The sequence below is a fragment of the Chamaea fasciata genome, unplaced genomic scaffold, assembly GCF_029207755.1.
Source record: "Chamaea fasciata isolate MVZ Bird 193981 ecotype frontalis unplaced genomic scaffold, bChaFas1.0.hap1 SCAF_1, whole genome shotgun sequence".
NCBI lineage: Eukaryota > Metazoa > Chordata > Aves > Passeriformes > Sylviidae > Chamaea > Chamaea fasciata.
Genome location: NW_027094086.1, coordinates 128,515,462 through 128,535,346, shown reverse-complemented (window position 1 = coordinate 128,535,346; position 19,885 = coordinate 128,515,462). Strand labels below are relative to the sequence as shown.

Below are 19,885 nucleotides of genomic sequence, written 5' to 3'. Positions count from 1 at the left end.
AAAAGGAAGAGAAGAGGGAAAGCAAAATGGGAAAATATCTCAAATTCATTATGGGAAAATTCTCTTAAAAAAAAAAAGTTAAAATTAGATTAACTAATGCAAAAGGAAAATTCAAAATGAAGTGAAATCAAGTTTTGCAAAATTCATTACGGAGTTGGGGAAAGACCAGTTTAAGTAGGTATGACTGGGTGAAAATTTCAGCAAACTGTTATTTTAAAACATCCAAACCTGAAAAGAAATATGGGGTGAGGTCAAAGAGAAGCAGGAACTTTACACCAGTAAAGTTTTCCCACCCTTTGGTACAACCTTTTGGACAGGGCTATCATGTTACTGTATGTTGCCTTCCCAAACCTCATCATAAGGCTTAAATCTAAAATTAGATGAAAATTTATCAGAGACAATTAAAACACAGCAGTGTTGAAATACAGTGAGTTTGTAAATATGAAGCAAAATTTAAGTCCAGATCTAGCTGGGGTTTTTTTACCAAAAATTTACAATTCGTTTAAATGATTTTCAGCATGCTGAAAATAACTACAATTACAGTCGCTCAGAGAACAATATTACACTTTTAAAATACCTAATTAATTATAGTATATTCAGTCACATTATATTCATTATGTTAAACAGAACTTAATTAATTTATTGAACAACATCGATTTTGTGCACCAAAAAAATAGCTTTAAATTTAATCAAGGGAGATGACAGAAAGCATGTATTAGGAGATTCTGACGTTTTCCTTAAAGCAGATGTGAAAGTTGGGCATACATCAGCAGGTAGAACACTCGCCTTGAAAGTAATAGATCCCCAAGCACAGGGAGAACAAACCTCTGAGAATAAATCTGCTAAGCATTCAAAAAAACGTATGCCATGCTGTCAAAGGTCATAAGAGCAATCATCAAGATGACCATCTTCATTTAACTATCTCAATAAACTAGACCAAAACTTTTCTGTGTGACAGTAGTTGTTTGCTTTTTTTTTACCCCCAGATATACATGCAGGTATTTTTTTTCCCCCTGGCATATATTCTGTTTAATTTTACAGTTTAATTTTACAGATAGCTCAGTTTCCCTTGCCAAATACAGTAGAATGTTAACATATTTAGGTTTCATAATAATGAAAGCAAGACTGGCACCTTCAGTCTCCTTTAGTCCACAATTTCCAAATGTCTGATTTTTTTGCAAGTAAGAGATCTAAATGTGGGAACTGCAGTTTATACAACCTCTGTCTCCACTGCAATACCATGAAGAAAATGTAGCTCAGATGTGGACTTATCTTTATTACTCTCTGAAACATAAAATAAATGTTTTAAGCAGCTGAATAAAACTATTTGCACTGGATCTGTTATTTGGCACCAATTCACATGGAATTTCATATCACATCCCTATATAAAAATTAATTCTGGGCAGGATTTTGCACTCCATCTTAACCATATCTAATTTTTATGTTCCATAGCAGAGTTGAGGCTGCCCAAGTAGGTCCAATACATTTTAACTTTATTATGATTCCTACAAAGTCTCTCGAAATACGCCTAAAATTGCCTTGACAATTTAAACAAAAGCAGATCTGTATGGGATCTGTAATTGTACTGTGCTACATGATTTAAGCTGGCTAATAGTAAGCACACACTGAGCAGCTGGGAAGGAAAAGACTGCGTGCTCAGAAGGAGAAGGGAGAGCAGAAGGAAAGGTTAATAAAGCAAAACGTAGTTCTCTTTTCTTGCTGAAAATTACACATCCTACTTACTGATATCATTGTATTAATATATGCAGACAAGGAAACATACATTATAGAGCAAGTTCTTTTTAATCATGCTTTAATCCTTCTGCTGTTTTTCTTAGTAGTCTTTTATGTTTTATATCACTCTTAATTTTCCATATTTGCATCTCCTTCCCAATTACACAAACGTAAATTTTTCATTAAATGTTGAATTGCTTTATGTAAGGTACTAAGCAAAATGACTGTCTCACCTAAAAAGTTAGTATTAAAGGTAATGTCTCAAAACCCCAATCACAGTATTTATGACACTTTTATGAAGAGTGTTTTCCATGTGTTAATATAACTCAAAAAACCAAGAATAGTATAAAATGCTATATTAAAAAAATCAGGTTACTTTCAACAGATGCCTGTAAGTGAATTAAGATTAAAAAAAAAAGCAAGCAGCTAAACTTGGTATTACTTAAAATTATTTTTATTTTAGTACAGAAAATCAAGTAAAAGACCATGAAATAAAGCTTCCAGAAATTTCAAGATTATTGCCACTGTAAAAAAATAAAAAACATTCAAGTTGTACTTACAGTTTACACATCCTTTTATTAAGGAACTCCAAAGGTAAGTTATAGTACTAGCAGAAATCAAACCTAGCATATATGTGCTCATTTTAATTCAATAAGGTTAAGTCAGCTTTGTGGTTTAGATGCTCAGCAGATCTTAGCTCTTACAGCATCATTACACCGTGCCTTGAAACTGAAGCTTTTTCTTAGCCTCATAATGATAAGGGCTATATAAGATTTGCATGAGTGATGAGAGTCCAAAATGCGCAGCAGAGATCAGAGTTCATGGTGGGTGTCAGGCATTGTGCAAATCTGAAAGCTACATGCATTTTTATGGGTAACAAATACTACAGTCATTAGGAAATTTCTTACAAACAAAGGAGATGGAAATCTTGTGTTAGTAATTTACATAACAGCCATCCTTAAGTATAAAGGTTATACTTTTAATTATATTCTTGGGGGTCTCAAAAAAAAAATCTCAACCAACCTATCGCTTTCATCTTCACGTAATAAAAAGCTATGAAACAGGCTGTTAACTGAATTAAGTGTCACAAGGTCATGAAATAAAAGATCTATTTTCTTCTTTTCTTCTTTCTTTTTTTTTTAGGAGAGAAAACAGTTTACAAAAACAGAAAAAGACTTGTTCAATGAAACAATCAGCTTTAGTTACAAGTGCAAAAGTCAGCCATGTGTACTAATTCACAGTAATTATGATGCAAAGTGAACTCCTTGGAGACCTAAAAGTCAACGCCTGGCAATGGTTGGGCAAACAGCAGAGTGGAGCTACTCAGGTGATACTGACCCCTTCAAAGCCCTTTGTGTTCCTGAACAACCCAAACTATCCAAGTATCTGCCTGTCCTCCCGTTCTTAGGTATTATTACTCCACGTATTCACAGGGCTGCTATTTAAAACATTACAAACTAGCATGCATCCCAGCACTAAGCTCTTGCATAAGCTATGAATACACTCCAAGGAAACAGAAGCACTGAAGAAGAAAAATTTAAATCTGTGTTTGTAACACAATCCCAGCTGAGAATTAAATGTGGAAAGCGGAAAGATGATAGGGCAGGTGTCTTAGAAAATTCATCTTAGTTGGCTTCCCCTTTTTAGACTTTAGCACATCATGCCCTCCTGTCTTCTTGCCTCCCACATAAGCGATTACTACATTGTGAAATGAGGTAAAAATCCAAGACTGACAATTTTCGAGCATTCAACACTGTCCATGCTGCTTCCACAGTGAAATCACAGGTTTCACGATGGCTTAAACGGGGACAAAAAGTGAGGCCAATACAATGCTGAAAGCTAAAGGAAAAGGCATGTCTTTGGCATCTCATATTTAACACATATATTTACACCATAAGAGAAAAATTCACCCCAAAAAACCTAGGCAATGCTCATAATGAGAGTCTCTGTTGAGAGTCTGAATTGGGTTTAAAATTACAAAAGAACCCAAAGACCACCTGCAGAAGAGACAAGTTACAACCTATCTACCTGGCACCAAACTATGCCCTTAAGTGGAGCACTACAGTTAAAAGAAAACTCAGGGCATTCTGCCACTGCACGTCTACTGCTACAACTTCATGCAGTATCTCATTGTTAATATAAATTTAGGACAAGCCAACATTTACAGCACATTTAAAACACATCTCAAACCACCTAGCTCTTAAAGCAGATCCTTAGTTTACACTGAACTGCTGGCAAAAAGCTTGCTGCAGCATTCTCATGAATGACAGGTCTCTGTAAAGAGTGCTTTTTGTACTGCATTAAAAAATTCACAGCAGTCTGTAAAATAAAAACTCTAGATCAAATGACATTTTAAATGAAAATTTTGCTGAATTCTCCATGGCTGCCATGTTCATGAGACTTTTTATTAGTGTAAGGGGCAAACACTTTTTACTCTGCAAGCGCTTTATTGCATTTTTCCTTCATTTACAGCATGCTTTTTATTTAGGGCTTTAAAGACCCACATTCTTCTCTCCCTCCCCTTCTTTTTTTCTTCCCTGAATGCTCCTAAAGTTACAGAACAAGGGGATCCTACCTGGCAGTCTACAACAGGTCAGTGATCAAACAGAAGGTGCAGTGAGACAGCAGCCAAATCCTGCCCCATCTCCTGAGAATTACAGAAAGCCAGAGCTTCTCAGCCTGCAATGCAACCGAGCCACTGCACCCTGAGGCCGATAATTTTTGTTCACTTTCTGCAAGCACATACAGCACAAATCTCTGCACCTACTGAGGTTAAGACACAAGCAATTTTTTTTAATGTAGCTGTAGTTTTATCAACGCAGGTAGAAGCTGCTTAAAAATGTGACCTCATCTGTCTTATGACAACAGAAACAAAGACAGATTAAAAATACACCAACATTGCTCTGCCCCGGTGATCAAAGCTGTTTTAAATAAACAGGGCTCTTTATCTGTAAAATGCACTGGTCTTTGAACAACTATTCTTTTTACCTAAAGTATTTACATTTGCTTGAACAAATCAATACACTAGATACAGTAAGCTGTGATATGAACAGACAGAACTAAACCAAGTAGTGAAGTATTATCATTTACCCAGTAATATGCCAGTTGTTCATTAAGATACTACTTTGTGCAAGGAAAACACTCTTAAAATCTTAGTGGGTTTTAAATACAGCCTACATTCAGGAATGCATTATGCACTGAGTTAACATTACACAGCCTACGTCTGCCGCGAACTCAAAGAAGCATGAGCAGTCTTTGCCATTTCAAAAAGCCAGTATCACTGCAAAAAGTGAAAATTAGTGGGTGCAATAACACATCAGGAAAGCAGTGACGTGGTAGAGTGGGTGCCATAAAGTAGTAACTAATTATTAACTTCTGGAAAGGTTAGCATGAATCCTCTTTAGGCCATAAGCTACAGCCAACATGAATAAAGACACATTCCTTATTAAGGAAACAAACTAAACTGTGAGAATTACAGAGCGCAGTTAAAAGGCACGATGCACAGAAACATTTACCCTTTCATCAAGAATGGCTGGCCTATCTAGGAAAGAACTGAGATGCTCAAGGAGAGTCTGCTCTTGAACAGGATCTGTGGTTAAACAGAAGCCTTAGTCCACACAATTAATCTCACAAACTGCACTTTTGTGAATGTCGTATGAAGGAAATTAAAGATACTTACACAGCCACCGGCAAGAATTTCTGCAGCCAGTGGGACAGATCCATCTTTAGTCCTAAACTTATCTCTCACAAAATCATTAACCTTGAAAGACAAACATTTATGAAAGCTGATAAATTAAAAGGTCAGAGAAAACACTCATCAGCTGCAAATTCTGTGCAAATGAAAATGCAAATACATCCACTAAGCTATCAAACTACAAGATATCAAAGAAATCAAAGTCTTAGAATTTATATTAAATACTCTAAAGCTATGTTCCTTCTAACAAGAATTTGCAGCATAATTTGAATACTTCTTACTCAAAAAATAAATCATCACTAATAAGGTAATTTTAAAATTCAGAAAATTATAAAACACATTAATATTTTAGAAGTGCTCACTATATTAAAAAAATTTAAATAAAATGTCAAGTTAATATCAGAATGTTCAATACTAAGCTTTAACACAATGGCAATTCAAGTAGTAGCATTCTGTGCCTTTCATTTTTTCTCATGCATACTACCAGCTTTGTTGAATACTACCTTATCAGTGAATAAACAATACATTATGATTGGATTATAATAAGAAATTCTTAAGTGCCTTACAAACACTCAAGAAATAACAAAATTACAAAAGTAAAACATTAAGAAAAAAACATCATGCAAGCAAGTTCCTTTCGTACCAACAATTCATTACATGCTCATATTATCCATCTCCTGTTGCACTAGAATCATACATACAGGAACCATGTGAAGATACAAAAACAAAAGTCCTTCAATAAGTAACTATTCTGATTTGCTAAGAGGTGAAACCAAAGGCCTATGCTACTTACAAATAAGCAGATGAACTGAACAAGTTGAATGAGCTTGTTATATTTTGGAGTTAGTCCAAAAATAAGTTTTCAGTAAGATTCTTAAAATGTACATGTACATTTTAGTATGATTCCTAAAACATACATCTCTCTGGATGAGACTTGTATGCCACTTGTACTGTGTACAAGTCAGATATTAACAGTTGCTAATTGTAATTTGATGCATTTTACAATGTGGAGAAATGTGAAAAAAAATCCATTTACAAACTTACAGTAAGTTTTATGGCCTTCTCTGGTGCTACTCCTAATAGCTGTGGTAACAGACCTGTAACATGGAAATAGAGAATTCAAGGTATTGAATAACTTGGTATTAAATAAACAAATCAACAAAAGTATGTAGAGACCGGCACCTAGAAACAGACGATTTTTACAGCAATCTAACGTTATTATATATAATGAGAGTACTTAAACATTCAATTTTGAGAACAAACTTTGTGCTACCACTTCAAGTGTCTATACATAATTGTTTCTTTTTCTTTTTAATTCATACTAGCTCATTTTATGTTTAAACACTAATACAGATTTGCTAAATATGTTTCAGTATTGTCCTAAATTGACTTTTATTTTTCCATCTTCACACAAAAATCAAGACTAATTAATTTTTGTGAGATACACCATCCATCCACTCCAGAAGTCAAAACCTCAGTACCTTTTTCTAGCAAAAACAGTGGCATTAGATGGCAGGACTGAAGGGGATAGGGAAAAAAATAATGCAAAACATTCAAACATGTATGACTGCTTTCTTAAGCTCTTTGCCCAGATAAATCATCAGTTCCTAAAACAAAGGAAGTTACATTTCTTTCTACCCAGGTATGGAATTTTCCATTCTATTTTGTTAGAAGGGATGTGCTACAGAACTGGAAGTGTGAATTTCTGACTCTCAGCTTCACTTGTTTGCAGTGAATGGTCGATATTTTGTAAACATTTGAATGACACAGCCTAAAAATAGGCAAAGATTACCAACAAAGCCTGAAGCTAGAATGGTGTTGCAAGCATGCATCAGCATAATGAAATTAAGACACCATTCAAAAATGTGAGAAAATCACCCCAGCTAGAGCTCCTGGTTCAGAGTCCTTTGTTTTAGCAGTTCAGGCAGCACATTTGGGTACTTTCTACAAAGCCTGACATCCTCACTTCTCCATGGTTTTATTTTGTTGAAAAAAACCCCAAACAATTAAGTTTCCACCTCTGAAAGTTAACCTGCTGAAAAGCATTTTCTTAAAGACCTAAATGTCAGAATAACACAGAAAAAAAAAAAAAAGGACGTGCTCTGGTTTAGTATATTCTTCGATCCTGCTACCATCCATCAGCTTTACTGGTTCCTACTGATGCTCTTAATAAGGAATTGACATTGAAGAAAAGCACCATTTGGTTTGTGGTAGCAGGAGACCCAACCATATTTATATACTGATGTCTTTATACAGTTGATGTACATCTACATGTAACATTTACCCAAGATAACTATGCTGCATTATGATCATATGACTGAATATTCAAATAAAAAAATACAGTAGCACTTAATTCATATACAGTTGCTCAAAACCAGAAGAGGTTCAAAGAGTAAGTTAAATTTCAGAATCTGAGTTTCTTAAAAAGTTTTACTTGTACCAGTGCCTTGAAACCAGACCTCAATGAAAAACCATTAAGCTGTTCAGAATTATGTAATTAAATATTACATTATCTGCAGCACTGTGAGGGAAACACAATAATATAAAATGAACAGGATTCTTTTTCATTACAAAATTATCTTTGTAATTGCTATAATATTTACAAGTTGCTATAGGACATGTGTGGCTTGATATAAACATTGTGGCAAATGACTTTTTCTCTTCAGATATTAAAAAAAAGTTCCATATACTTTAAAAGCACACACTACTTAAGCCAAATCCAGTAAAACTAAGCAGGCCTGATATAGCAGATATAATTCTAAACACAAAGGTCATTAAATTTAAAATCACATACACATATATTATTACATCCAAGCTATATATACACCATGACTTTCAAGTCATTTTTTATCAAATAAATCACAGAAAAAGACATTCTAAAATATCAAGATATGAAGATTATAAAAGTAGTCCAGTTGACGATTGGCATAAACCTCCAATCTTAGAAACAACATTATCAGGACAAATCAAATCCATTTTCACTGAACTGATCTGAAGATGGCCTTTTAACCATTTTTCAGCTCCCAAAATTTTGCATTTGTAAAAACACTTGTAAAGTCATAAGAAAAAGAGGTTTATCTTGGCACAAGTTTTTTTTTTTTTCATCTGGTTCATTCCTTTTGTACTCAAATCTAAATGGGACCGTTGTGACTCAAAGCTTTCCATGAAACTTCAAGGTAGAGAAGAGAAAGATTAAATAGAATAGGTAGAATTAAAAAAAACCACCGACCCCAGAAAAACCCAAGTGAACAACTAAAACCTAGAATATATTTCTTTTTTCCTGTCTCTACTTCACACATGATTTTATAGTATAAAATTACTTTGTAGGTTTCACTACCGGTAACACGGTATGTATCTACTGCAAGACAGCAAGAGGGACCTTTCATTTGATCTCATACCTATCTCTAAGTGGTACCTGTGCATTCTATATGCTATGACCATCAAAATTAAATTTCATTCTCTTTATTGTTTTGATGAAAGCCCTGAAACACTGTTGAAAAATTTCTAAACATGATAAAGATGCTAAGTTTTGAAAGAAAGTACATCAAAGGCCCCATATGAAAATGTCAAGTTGTTATTGGGGTTATCTTGACACAGTGGGAATTTCTCAGTGTTACTATGCATTAGCAGATGAGCAATACGACATATACGCAGATGGAGAACAGGCTTAGAAAGGTCTGACAGTGCCTTAAAAATGCATGCCTTTTATAACACCAGAGCATAGTATCTTGCACATAGGCAGCCTGATAGTATAGTACATAGTAAACACATTATTCAATGCCTTTTTTATAGGCAAGGCTTTTTGGCAGCAATTACAATGTACCACTTCGTATTTGACACACTGTCATAGTGGGACTCTCAGGGAAGGAGAAGGTGTGTGCAAGACAGAGCACCAAAAGTTGCATTCAGTTTGCAACACCCTACAAGTTATTTTCTGAAAGCAGTCTAAATACATTGTGAATACACACACAACAGCTCATCCCGCCCAGCTGTACTGATGGCACTGAGAAACGAAAATCTTACTTGGCCAAAGTATTTTTTCAGATGTCTAACAGGGAAGCTTCAGCTTCAGTATAACAGTGATTTTTCCCTTCATATTAGGAAAAAACAGTGACTGAAGGTTTTGTTGCTAGGTCTAGATAAAATACTTGAAACTATTAGGGCATCTCATAGGAAGGCAGTAATGGAATACTGCCACATTTTTCCATTACAGGATTCACACAATAAATTAGACAATTAATCACCAGTTGCCATTCAAATATAGCTCCCTCAGACTGGAAATGGGGTATTTCCTGAAAATTTTGTGCTTTGACAGAGCTTGGGGTATAAGTTGGCTTGTAGTTCCAGTCTATATAAATGGTATTCCATTGCATAATTTGGAAGGAAAGCTTCTGCCACGGTCTTTTTGCATCATTAGCATGGGAGTCCATCAGTAATAATGAAGTTGGATGACGAACAAATCATTAAAATCTAAATTAGATGGCATTTGGAATCACTGCAGGGCTAGAAGAACCATCAACAGAAATAAAACTAACAAACAAGCTCCTGAAAAGTTAATGATCACAGATGATGGTGTCTTCAACAGCATTCCCCATCTTTTCCGTCCTCTAGGCAAGTGGCATTAACAGCATGGTTACCAAACATTTTCCTAAACTACATTTTATCTCTGGTATTTAAATTTCCCATGAAACTCCTAACAAGTATGGGTGAAATAATCTCTACTGGATGCACTGTTTAAGTCTGTGAAGCATTCTGTGACTCATCAGGTGGACTTCTGATTAAAATTCTATTATGACAAGTAGGAGACCTCATCAGTTGGAAGAGACCTTGACAAATCACAGCTTTCAAAATTTTCTTAAATTTGCATGTATAAAAATACCTGTGAGTTTCTCAATATGCATTTCAGATATAAACATAGACAGAACAGTAAATTACAGGTATATAAGGTGAGCATTCTTTTCAGCCATGCTGAGAGAGAGATGAAAAATTTATCTCAGATATATAGTCTTCTAAAAAATGCTAACAGCACAGCATTCATATAATGCATATTATAAACACTCTACAGAGGTTTATATCATGTTTGTTTGGTTTTGGTTTTTGTTTTTATTTTTAATCCAAGTGTCTTCTCAGTGAAAACACTGATTATACTTAGAACCAAACTGACATCAAACCAAATTTAGTGCTCTCTATATATCCACAAGATGGTGTAATTTATCCTTATCTGAGATGGTCGTTTAAAACATGGTTTCCAAGTTTTGAAAAAAACAGGGATACAAAAAAGAAAAATCAGTTCACTTTGCTGGATGGAAATATGAGCCTTTTTTTAAAAATATCATCTGAAATGGCTGAGTTCAGAGTAGGGCTTATAATTTCTGGTTGCTTTCTTGAATTGCATCATGACAAAGAGACCACTGCTCTAAATGTTTCTAGTACAATTTTTGAAAAGCATTTGCATCTATTCAGCTAAGGAGTGGTCTGCCAATGATTACTGCCTCCTTCCGTGGGGACAAAACCACCCACATTGACTTAACCCTGAACAAATCAGTTGAAGAAAGAATTGCAGTGACCAATGAGTAGCAAAAAGTAACATGCTCTATAGTGTGTCCTACCTAGTGTAGGATTCAAGACTAGAATAAGATGACTCTTGATAAATGTTTACTGCATTACATTGGGTAATTGCACTAATCCATAAAATGCTCCTTTCAAATCTTCTTGTCCTCTCAAGCTTAACCAGAAACTTCCTTCTGCACTCAGCTTCTTAACTTTCCTCAACATCTCCTTAGAAAGTAAGCAACAGTCTGAATTCACAGAACTGCACAGAGGGAGCTCCAGATTTTTAAGCAGTTTTCTCTATTTGCCTCTTTAAAAAGAGATAAGTCAGGGTGCCCCTTAAGGAGAGAATTTGTAGAAGCGCAGGTCTCAATTTGCCTCTAAAATGATGGCATTCTACTATATAATCCAGAAATTAGATTATTGGCCTGGTCTTAGAAGTTCAGCTCCACCAAATTGTCTGAGATTTCACTACTCAGTGTTCCTTGGAAAACTGAAGAGTAGTGAAGACAATTGGGAGTGGAAGGATAAGCTATACTGATGGAGTTTCCTAAGGTTCCCTAAACCTGGCAATGAAAAAAAATCATTCCAAATTCAGGATAAGCAAACTGAGTTAAGAACATGCATTTATGACATTTCTGAGTTTTTATGTATTTTTTTCCCAGGTGAAAAAAATCACTGTCCTTCAGAATTTCAATAAGACAAAAGAAGGCAATAGTAGAATTCTGCATATTTATTCTTTCAGGATGCTGGAAGAAGCAGACAAAATTTGCAAGCAATACATTTGGTTCTTTAGGTAATAAGTGGGAATTTTGAAAGATTTTGATTGCTATAAATCCTTACAAAATAGAAACCATGTCAGTACTCTTTATTAAATTATTATGTCTACTCCAAAAATGGCCTCAAACTCAGTCAGTAATAAGAGAGCCTTCCCATCTCCACTTGTGCTGAAATAATTAAGAGTCTGTATTTTGCAGAGGAGCTACTTAGCCAACCCCCAGTAACTCGGGTCACGTGTTACAGTGTGCACATCTATCACACCACCCAGTTTTAATGTCGTTTCCCACATTGCTTGATGAACTGTTACTTTTTTTTAAGGTGCACATAACTTTGCCAGTTCATAACAATGTTTTTCCAAAATCCTCTGTTCTTCATTCCTTACTCAACTGCTTTTAACTATTAATTTTTTCATTACAATTTTCTTTTTTTTACAAGTGAAAAGAAGTTTCTAAGCAAGCTGGCTAAAAATGAAGTCGGTAATGCAAGTTTCAAATTCTCCCCTATGAATATGTCAGAAGGGGATAAAAGATCTCAATAATCGTGACACCAGAAATATTATTTACTTTAATTCAGTGACAGAGAAGAACTGGAATCTCATACGAGGTTCCCAATTCTTTATGATTCCTGAGTTAATGGAACTGACAACATTGATGCCACAACTGGGACAAGGATAGAACAAAAAAAAAAAGCCACCATTTAACTTCAGGCACTTATCCAAGGTATCCAAAGTGAGGATGATTTACATCCTGAACAGGGTCAATAGATTTTGGAGCTTTTTCTATTGACTACAAAGGCAGTTTGGAATGGGTAACTTCATAATTTGGGTGTATCGGTTACATATATAAAGCTAAGCGGGCTGCAACTCAGTGAATCACTCTGGCTGACTCCCCAGTGACAATCTAAGAAAAGGTATACATAAAACTTGATACAGATGACTATTTCCAATGATTACTGAAGCAAATGCAACTGGTTTACAGAGACATTTCTCCCTCACAAGAAACACAACAAAAAGTTCTCCAAAGAACAAAAACCCACAGATGATCTAACTTCGTACCAAACAGGACAAAACACTCTTGGCACTAAGTGCTGCTAAGGAAATGAAAACTTTACTAACAATACATTTTTACTGTAGGAAATTGCTAATGTTCCCCTACGGCAGGTGAGGAGGGAAAGGACAGAGACGTCCTACAGAAATGTTCTCATTACAGTGAAGTTTTAATTATCAAGAAGTCCACAAATCCTTCTCCTGTAACACAGAGAAGCAAAACTGAAGTCTGAACTAAAAAGACTTAAAAACCAGTCACACAAAACTCATAACACTATCTTATCATTAGTATACAACACATTTTAAACTTACCTCGATAAAGCCCAAAGAAACCTTCATAACGTAGCACTTTCTTGAAGCAATCAAAGCTGTTTTTATACATAAGTTCTCCCACAAAAGAGCCTGTAGAACGCTGGTTTTGCATGCGAGTTTTCACTAAATCAATTGGATAGACTGCAGTGGCTCCAACAGCTGCAAATAAAATTCAAGATATAAGAAAACATGATTTTGCATTTGCAGTGTTTGACTGCAACTATCATCTTTCACATTTACATCTAACATACTACTTATATCTTTTTTCTTCATGATATATTCTGGATACATTAAACTATCTCCCACGGTTTTAACCAAACACACTTTCCAGTCCTATCTCATTATTTTCCTTTTCCTGACATTTTTTGGGGGACAAATCAGATAGCAACACCACCTGGACACTCGAACAGCTCATAAATTCCCAAAGTCTTGTAGACCAGATGATCCTTTCCCCTTCCATCTTTACAGTCATCCCATCCCTTAGACACAGCTCCAAGGGAAAGTCTGAGAAGCCTTCCACACTTAAATAAGAGGCAGAAGGAGAAGGAGGGCAAAAGTAAAGAAGAAAACCCCAAACAGTGAAGATGAATATTCTTTTGCTCAGCCATGACTAACCTCCAGCAACTGAACCAAGGGCAAACCTGTACGCTGATTCTGCAATCTGGATGAGAACAGGTCGAGACATATCTCCTGAAGCTTTCTGTCAAGGCAGGATTTAAAACAAAAGGAAAGACAAGAAAAATAATCAAACCATTACATTTCCCAAGAGAAGATTTCATGATCAGACAGATATAAATATATGGACACCTGGAAAAAATTCTACAATACACTAGAGATTTTGTTCTCAATTATTACTTCTTTTCCACTGATTTCTAAGTGTCATATAAGGCAGCCTCTTCAGATTGAGCAGCAAAGAAAACAGACTGATACTACAACAAAATTATACAACTCTAAAATCAATAGTCTAAATGTGGCCTAATTGCGGGCTTACATATTGTCTCTTAAGGCATTAATTTTCTACAGCTAAAAGCAATTCCAGCTTGGAATTTCTTTCTACTCTTGCCAAAACCAGGTACACCTATTACTTCCCAGGCTACCAAAACAAGTATGCAAACATTCACACAGATTAGCTAAAGGAAAATAAGGTGCCATAAAGCACACCCACAATTTCATTTTGCTGACAGTCTATGGGTGCTAGATTCAACACAATGAAAAATAAATTTCAGCAGTGTTCCAGATTTAAAATTACTATCTAATGAAAGAAAATAATAAAGAAAACAACAGTTCTGCAGGGGCATTAAGTCTTTCACACTGACTAGCACTTTTTGCAGAATGATATTTTTAGGATATCACAAGAAAAGCAACAAAATAAAAATGTGGATACTTTTTCGTGTGTTGACGTTTTAGTTGATGCCAATACAGGTGGAGTTGACCAGAAATAAATTGAAGATATCAATGTAGCTGAAAATCTTTTCAGTCTCAACACCAAGCAGCTGACATTAAATAGGAATCAGGTGGAAAAAAATGGAAAGGTAGGATGCATACACAGAAGAAACAGTAAGAGTTAAGTAGGTTCATATGCCGTCGCCTCTTAGAACCATGTAAATCATGGTAGCATAGACAGTGGCCCCAAAGCAAAAAGTGAAGAAGCTGCTAACTTTCACCACACATTTTTGTCTACGTTTTACTGCCACCTATTATAACTTGGCTATTCAGCCCAGTGCAAACGCTTTTAACTTCTTTAGGAGTCTTCTAGGAATAGATGGTGAGCTTTCGGGAGCCAGCTCATTTGAATTCATCCCAGTATCATCATCATTTAGTCACTGCTCAAACAAACAGAAAACCACCACCCCAGATACAGTCTTGGAGTGGTGGTGGGGTTGTTCACATGTAGGGGAGGCAGGAGAAGAAAAAAGAGAAGCTAAAGAGATGCATGTGTACACACACACACACAGAGGCCTGGCTTATGGCCTGGTAGTCCTAAAAATGTAGCCTGGATCAGCTCATTGTGGTCAAACTGGCGTCTCCGCACAGACCCAGAGCAGGAAAAAAGAAAACCAACAAAACACCCTTAGTCTCACAAGACACAAAGTTAAGACCGCCTTAAAATAGAGACAAACAGAAGGGTTAGTTTTAAATCTATCTGGATAGAAACTTGTGTCAATGAAAATACAAAATATGATAATATGAAAACTAAAAGATCAACAGGTTTGACATGTAAAGAACACTCCTATTTCCTTTTGTCTCAAAATCAAAAAAAAAAGTCCATTTGTGGTTATACCATTGAAAGTAAATATCCTTTAGGTTTTGGACATGCAAAGAATATAAATATTTTTTCTGAAACTGTGATGTTAGTCTATACATAAGCTCTCCTATTTTGATATTCAGCAGAGCATAAAGCAAAGCAGAGAACACTGTGAAGCCAGAAACAGGCATGTGTTCAGAACAAGGGCTGCCATTTCACAGGCTATATGCTGAATTTTACCATCCATATTTGAAGTAGGAAGTCTCTTTTCCTCATTAAAAAGAACACAGAGCAACAGAATCACAAAACATAAACACCTTAATTAGGAATGCATCTAATAGTTACTGAATGGCTGGATTACACTCCTTTACATTTTATCTTTCCAAAGTAAATTACACTGGCCTGTCAAAATGGAGCCCAAGAGGAAGGGGCACAAAGAAGAGATGGAGAGAACATGACACAGGTTAAATAAATAAATTCTAACAAGATGTTACTCCTCACAGTCACTTCAGAATACAAGAGAAAAGCAACCTGAATGACAACAACAGGAAAAGGTTTGCTGTTTATTTACCTGACACTGGAAACAAGTAATAGCATTGTGCTGGCTTCTGTTCTTACCTGCCTCTGAGCCTCAGCCAGGTTGTAGGGCAACGTCCCTTCCTCCAGAGGAGCGATTCTTTCAATATCAGCTAATGTCATGCGCCTGAGGAAATTAATTCACATTAGTGTTTGCTTAGAGGTTGGTTTTCAGATCACTAAAAGTTAGCTGCATGTGGCCACTCTCCCGTTCCCCAGTACCACCTCACACTCCTTTCATGAAGTAAAGAAGAGAAAAGAGAGGAGGATAGATAATTCTCTACTTACCCCCGTGGCTCATAAAGATCTGCTAACTGAAACAAGATGTCAACTTCCATGGGTGTAACCTGACCAAATTTCTGGGCTGCCAGAACAAACTCCTCTGCAACAGAATAAAAATACAGAAAATTAAATGAAATAAAACCAGAAGAAATAATCCAGAGCACCCCAAAGTTGCACTATATTTTAGTATAAAGTAGAAGTTGCTGGCTGGGGAAGGTGAAAGGGGAGTAAGTTACCCAACACAGAAGTGGTCCTGTCAGTACATAAATGTGAGCTTTAAACAGTCTGTCCTTCATGCAAGTAAGTACAACTCTCTGGTCTTAAAGCTTAGTGGTACCAGCAGGATTTAGGATATTTGACATACGGTATCAATCAGCTGCAGGTCAGAGGGAAAAATATAAAATAAAAAGCAAACAAAGAAAAACCCCCAAAACAGGAGTCAAGAGATGTGGAACTTTTCATGCATAGTCCCAGGAGGCCACATTAATGAAACTCTGGTGTTGCACAGGGAATTCACTATAAAAGTGGTTAGATACAGCAGATAACATCTTGTTCCAAGCTTGTAGATCAGCTTTCTGTGCCGCCAATACAAGTTTATGGAATTCTTCAACTACCCTTGAAGGTCACTTTAATAGGCTGCCAATTTGGCAAGAGTCCTAGGAAGTTTTTTAACTTTTAAATATCTTTACATACTTTCCTCACCCTGCCCCCGCCACTAGTTTACTAGGACCTTTTTCTGATTGAAACAAAATGAAAAAGCTGGAGGGTGGACTCCAACAGGACTGTACAATGAGTGGCAAACCCAGGAATGGTAACAAGGCAGACTCTCCCCCCCAGCTGATTTAAAAGCATACAGATGAGGTCTTTCCCTCCATTCAAATACCCAAGGAAACTTCCAGACTGCAAATATTTCTACCAACCCTTAGTGACTTCCACATCTTTTCTATTTCCAGCCAGAGTACTGTAGATCTTTCTAATGAGCTCCATGTTGTTAAGGAGAGAATTAAATCCATTAAAATAGGAAAAGCTGACCTGATGGGAAGTGGTACCTCCAGCAGCCTACAGAAGAGACAGTAAAAGAAGAAAAGACAAAGGAGATTGTTACAAGACTAAAAAATCCTTGAAATAAAAGTTTTCAAACAATGTTCTTTTAAAAGAGTGACAGCAGCACAGGCTTGCTTTTTTAAAAAACCTGCAAAATAAAGAACTTTAAACTATGAAGGATTCTTATGTTACTGAAACTAATCATGACCAGAATATAAAACTCTCCCCACCCTACAAAACTAAACAAATACATATGCAGGATTATAACAACATAACCAGTAGTAATTTACAAAGTTCAAGTTTCAGTACTGCTTCAGTTGGAAATGTTTCATAAGTTGGCTTATTTCTAGTAATGAGGAAATCTACTTCTACATGTAAAGCGTATTACTATATAGAAAATTTCAACAAAACCAAAACATATTCTGAAAAAAGGTCAACTGAAACCTTTAAATTCATAGGCATTTCAAGTCATGGAAAACCAGCAGTAAGCTCTCAGGCTTATATCAGGCAGTCAAACATAATGGGAACAATAAGGTTCGAAGAGTTACTCATTTTCAAATGAGAACTGAGCGTAAACCTTTGTTTCAAAGTGGTGTTGGGTCTGCACACAGAAAAATTATTGGATCAATTCACTATTTAAATTATAAGATCAATGATCAAGCAAATTTCTGAAAATAATATGTATAAGCTTGCCAAAATATAACTGACCTTGAGGGATAATCAAAAATCATATCTGATGTTTTACGAAAGAGCCTATGACGCAGGAAGGCTGGTAACAAAACTGTGAGTGAACCATGGAAGAAAGTACCAGATCTCACTGTAAGCCCCTAAATCTTCTGGCTATGCTTTTTGCTGCACACATCTTCTAATATTCTGGTCAGAATTAGCACTCCTCATCACTTAACACATCCCTCTGAAACTCTCCCTTGTAAGTTAAAGCAGAACAGACCTTTAAGCAGATCTTCAAATCTGAATATGGCCAAACTTTGGGTCACTTGAAACGTGCTGCTGGAAGTTCCCAAAATTATTAACTGTGGTCAAAACCAAATGTACCTCTTTTGTTTCTTCAGTGAAATTGCAGAATTGAAGTATTTAATTCAGTTTATGCACTCCAAACTGAGAAAAAATATACAGTCAAGTGTAACAACTATCAGTCAAGAATAAAGTGAATGTCCTTGGTTGATGTTCCAGTTCATATTCTGTCCTACGTACTTGGAAATCACACTGAGGAGCTTAGAATTTACATTACAAAGCAAGTTCTTTGAGGATGATGTCCTAAGTGGGATGTAATGGCATTGAAAAGTATTTGACACAGTCTACTATGATGGAATGGCTGGAAAAAGGCAAGCTCTACATTTGTAGGCCATTACTAAGGTCCATCTACATTCTCTGTCTTTTGTCTCTGGAAACCAAGAACATTGAGGCTATTTATTCAGCAATCAGGGTTAATTTTCATATGTGTAGATAATAACCACTAGACTTCAAAACACACATCCTCAAGCTGGATAACACATCATGTAGTGGTCAAGGTACACAAGAAAAGGAATCCCACATCTGTATCCCAGGTCTGCCAGCTGGGATACCAGAACTACTCACAGCTACTAGACATTCTTCTACAAATGGTGTCAGCATGTGTGGCCGGATAGTGACCATAATGTCCCTGAAGTCCATAGCTGTGACTCTTCCAGACTGAGCATTGTCTCTCTGCACAAAGGCTTGTTTTGCATGTTCTAATTGTATCTCCTGAAAACATAAGTGGAGAAAAATCAGTTAGGTTCAAAATAATCACCTGTACAGTTACATTTAATATAAGTAATGCAATCCTACAAGACTCTCACACCTAACAAAACATGTAATCTAATTTTAACTGACTATTGTATGCATATTTAATGTAAATTTCAGCCTTTTCTATTCAGCCTTTCCTATGGTCTCTATCACTGACCTCAGCACCTAGGAGAAGACAACATCATGATTTCTTTGCTGTCTGGGCATTATGTCATGCAATTAATTTAACTGAGAAATGGAGAACACACACCAACACACCAGTGCAAGTAATATCCCACTCATGAACATTGGAGTTTTCCATGATGTGCATTATCCAGTTTATTGCATGTGTCACAGCAGGTCAAAATACTTCTTGTAAAAGCACTCACTACTCCCTGAATGAGGACAGTGAAATCATCAGAGATTTCCACGTAAACACCTACTAATCTGGAAAGGAATCCCTCAAAGAGCATCCTCATTTAAAACATAAAGTTGTTTGTCTACAAAAGACACCAGCAGTTTAATTTAGAACTCCTTGTATCATGACTGAATAAGGATCAGTCCTCAGTATTTCAGTAGTAGTAACAGGCACAAACATTGTCTGATACAGCCACCTGATAATCTCATTTTGTGATTCAAATGAACTACTGAGAGAAAAGAGGTGTAAAAAGGTATATAATCTCTCAAAGTTGTGTCTTTTCCTACTGTGACCTTCACCCTTTCTTCTTAAATTACTGTTAGACTACTTTCTTTTTTTTGTCATTTAAAAGGAACACTCCTGCACACATAGAAACTTGACGAATGAGTTTTTGTTCAGTTCTACAGGCTTTTTAAAAAAAGAAATTCCTTTGGTCATGTA

The 19,885-nt window shown here is 36.0% G+C and overlaps 1 protein-coding gene across 2 annotated transcripts in view; it reads right to left on the bottom strand.

Annotated features, from left to right (window-relative positions):
- Window positions 1–19,885, bottom strand: part of SLC25A13 (solute carrier family 25 member 13) — a 103,161-nt gene that overhangs the window by 23,625 nt on the left and 59,651 nt on the right. For both annotated transcript variants that reach the window (XM_066197123.1, XM_066197114.1), the window contains 8 exons: window positions 18,859–19,005; window positions 17,139–17,277; window positions 16,225–16,318; window positions 15,979–16,063; window positions 13,731–13,815; window positions 13,116–13,274; window positions 6,473–6,525; window positions 5,414–5,494 (listed from right to left, as the gene is read on the bottom strand). In XM_066197123.1, coding sequence (XP_066053220.1) covers window positions 5,414–5,494; window positions 6,473–6,525; window positions 13,116–13,274; window positions 13,731–13,815; window positions 15,979–16,063; window positions 16,225–16,318; window positions 17,139–17,277; window positions 18,859–19,005 — 843 coding nt within the window. The remainder of the gene's footprint in view (window positions 1–5,413; window positions 5,495–6,472; window positions 6,526–13,115; window positions 13,275–13,730; window positions 13,816–15,978; window positions 16,064–16,224; window positions 16,319–17,138; window positions 17,278–18,858; window positions 19,006–19,885) is intronic.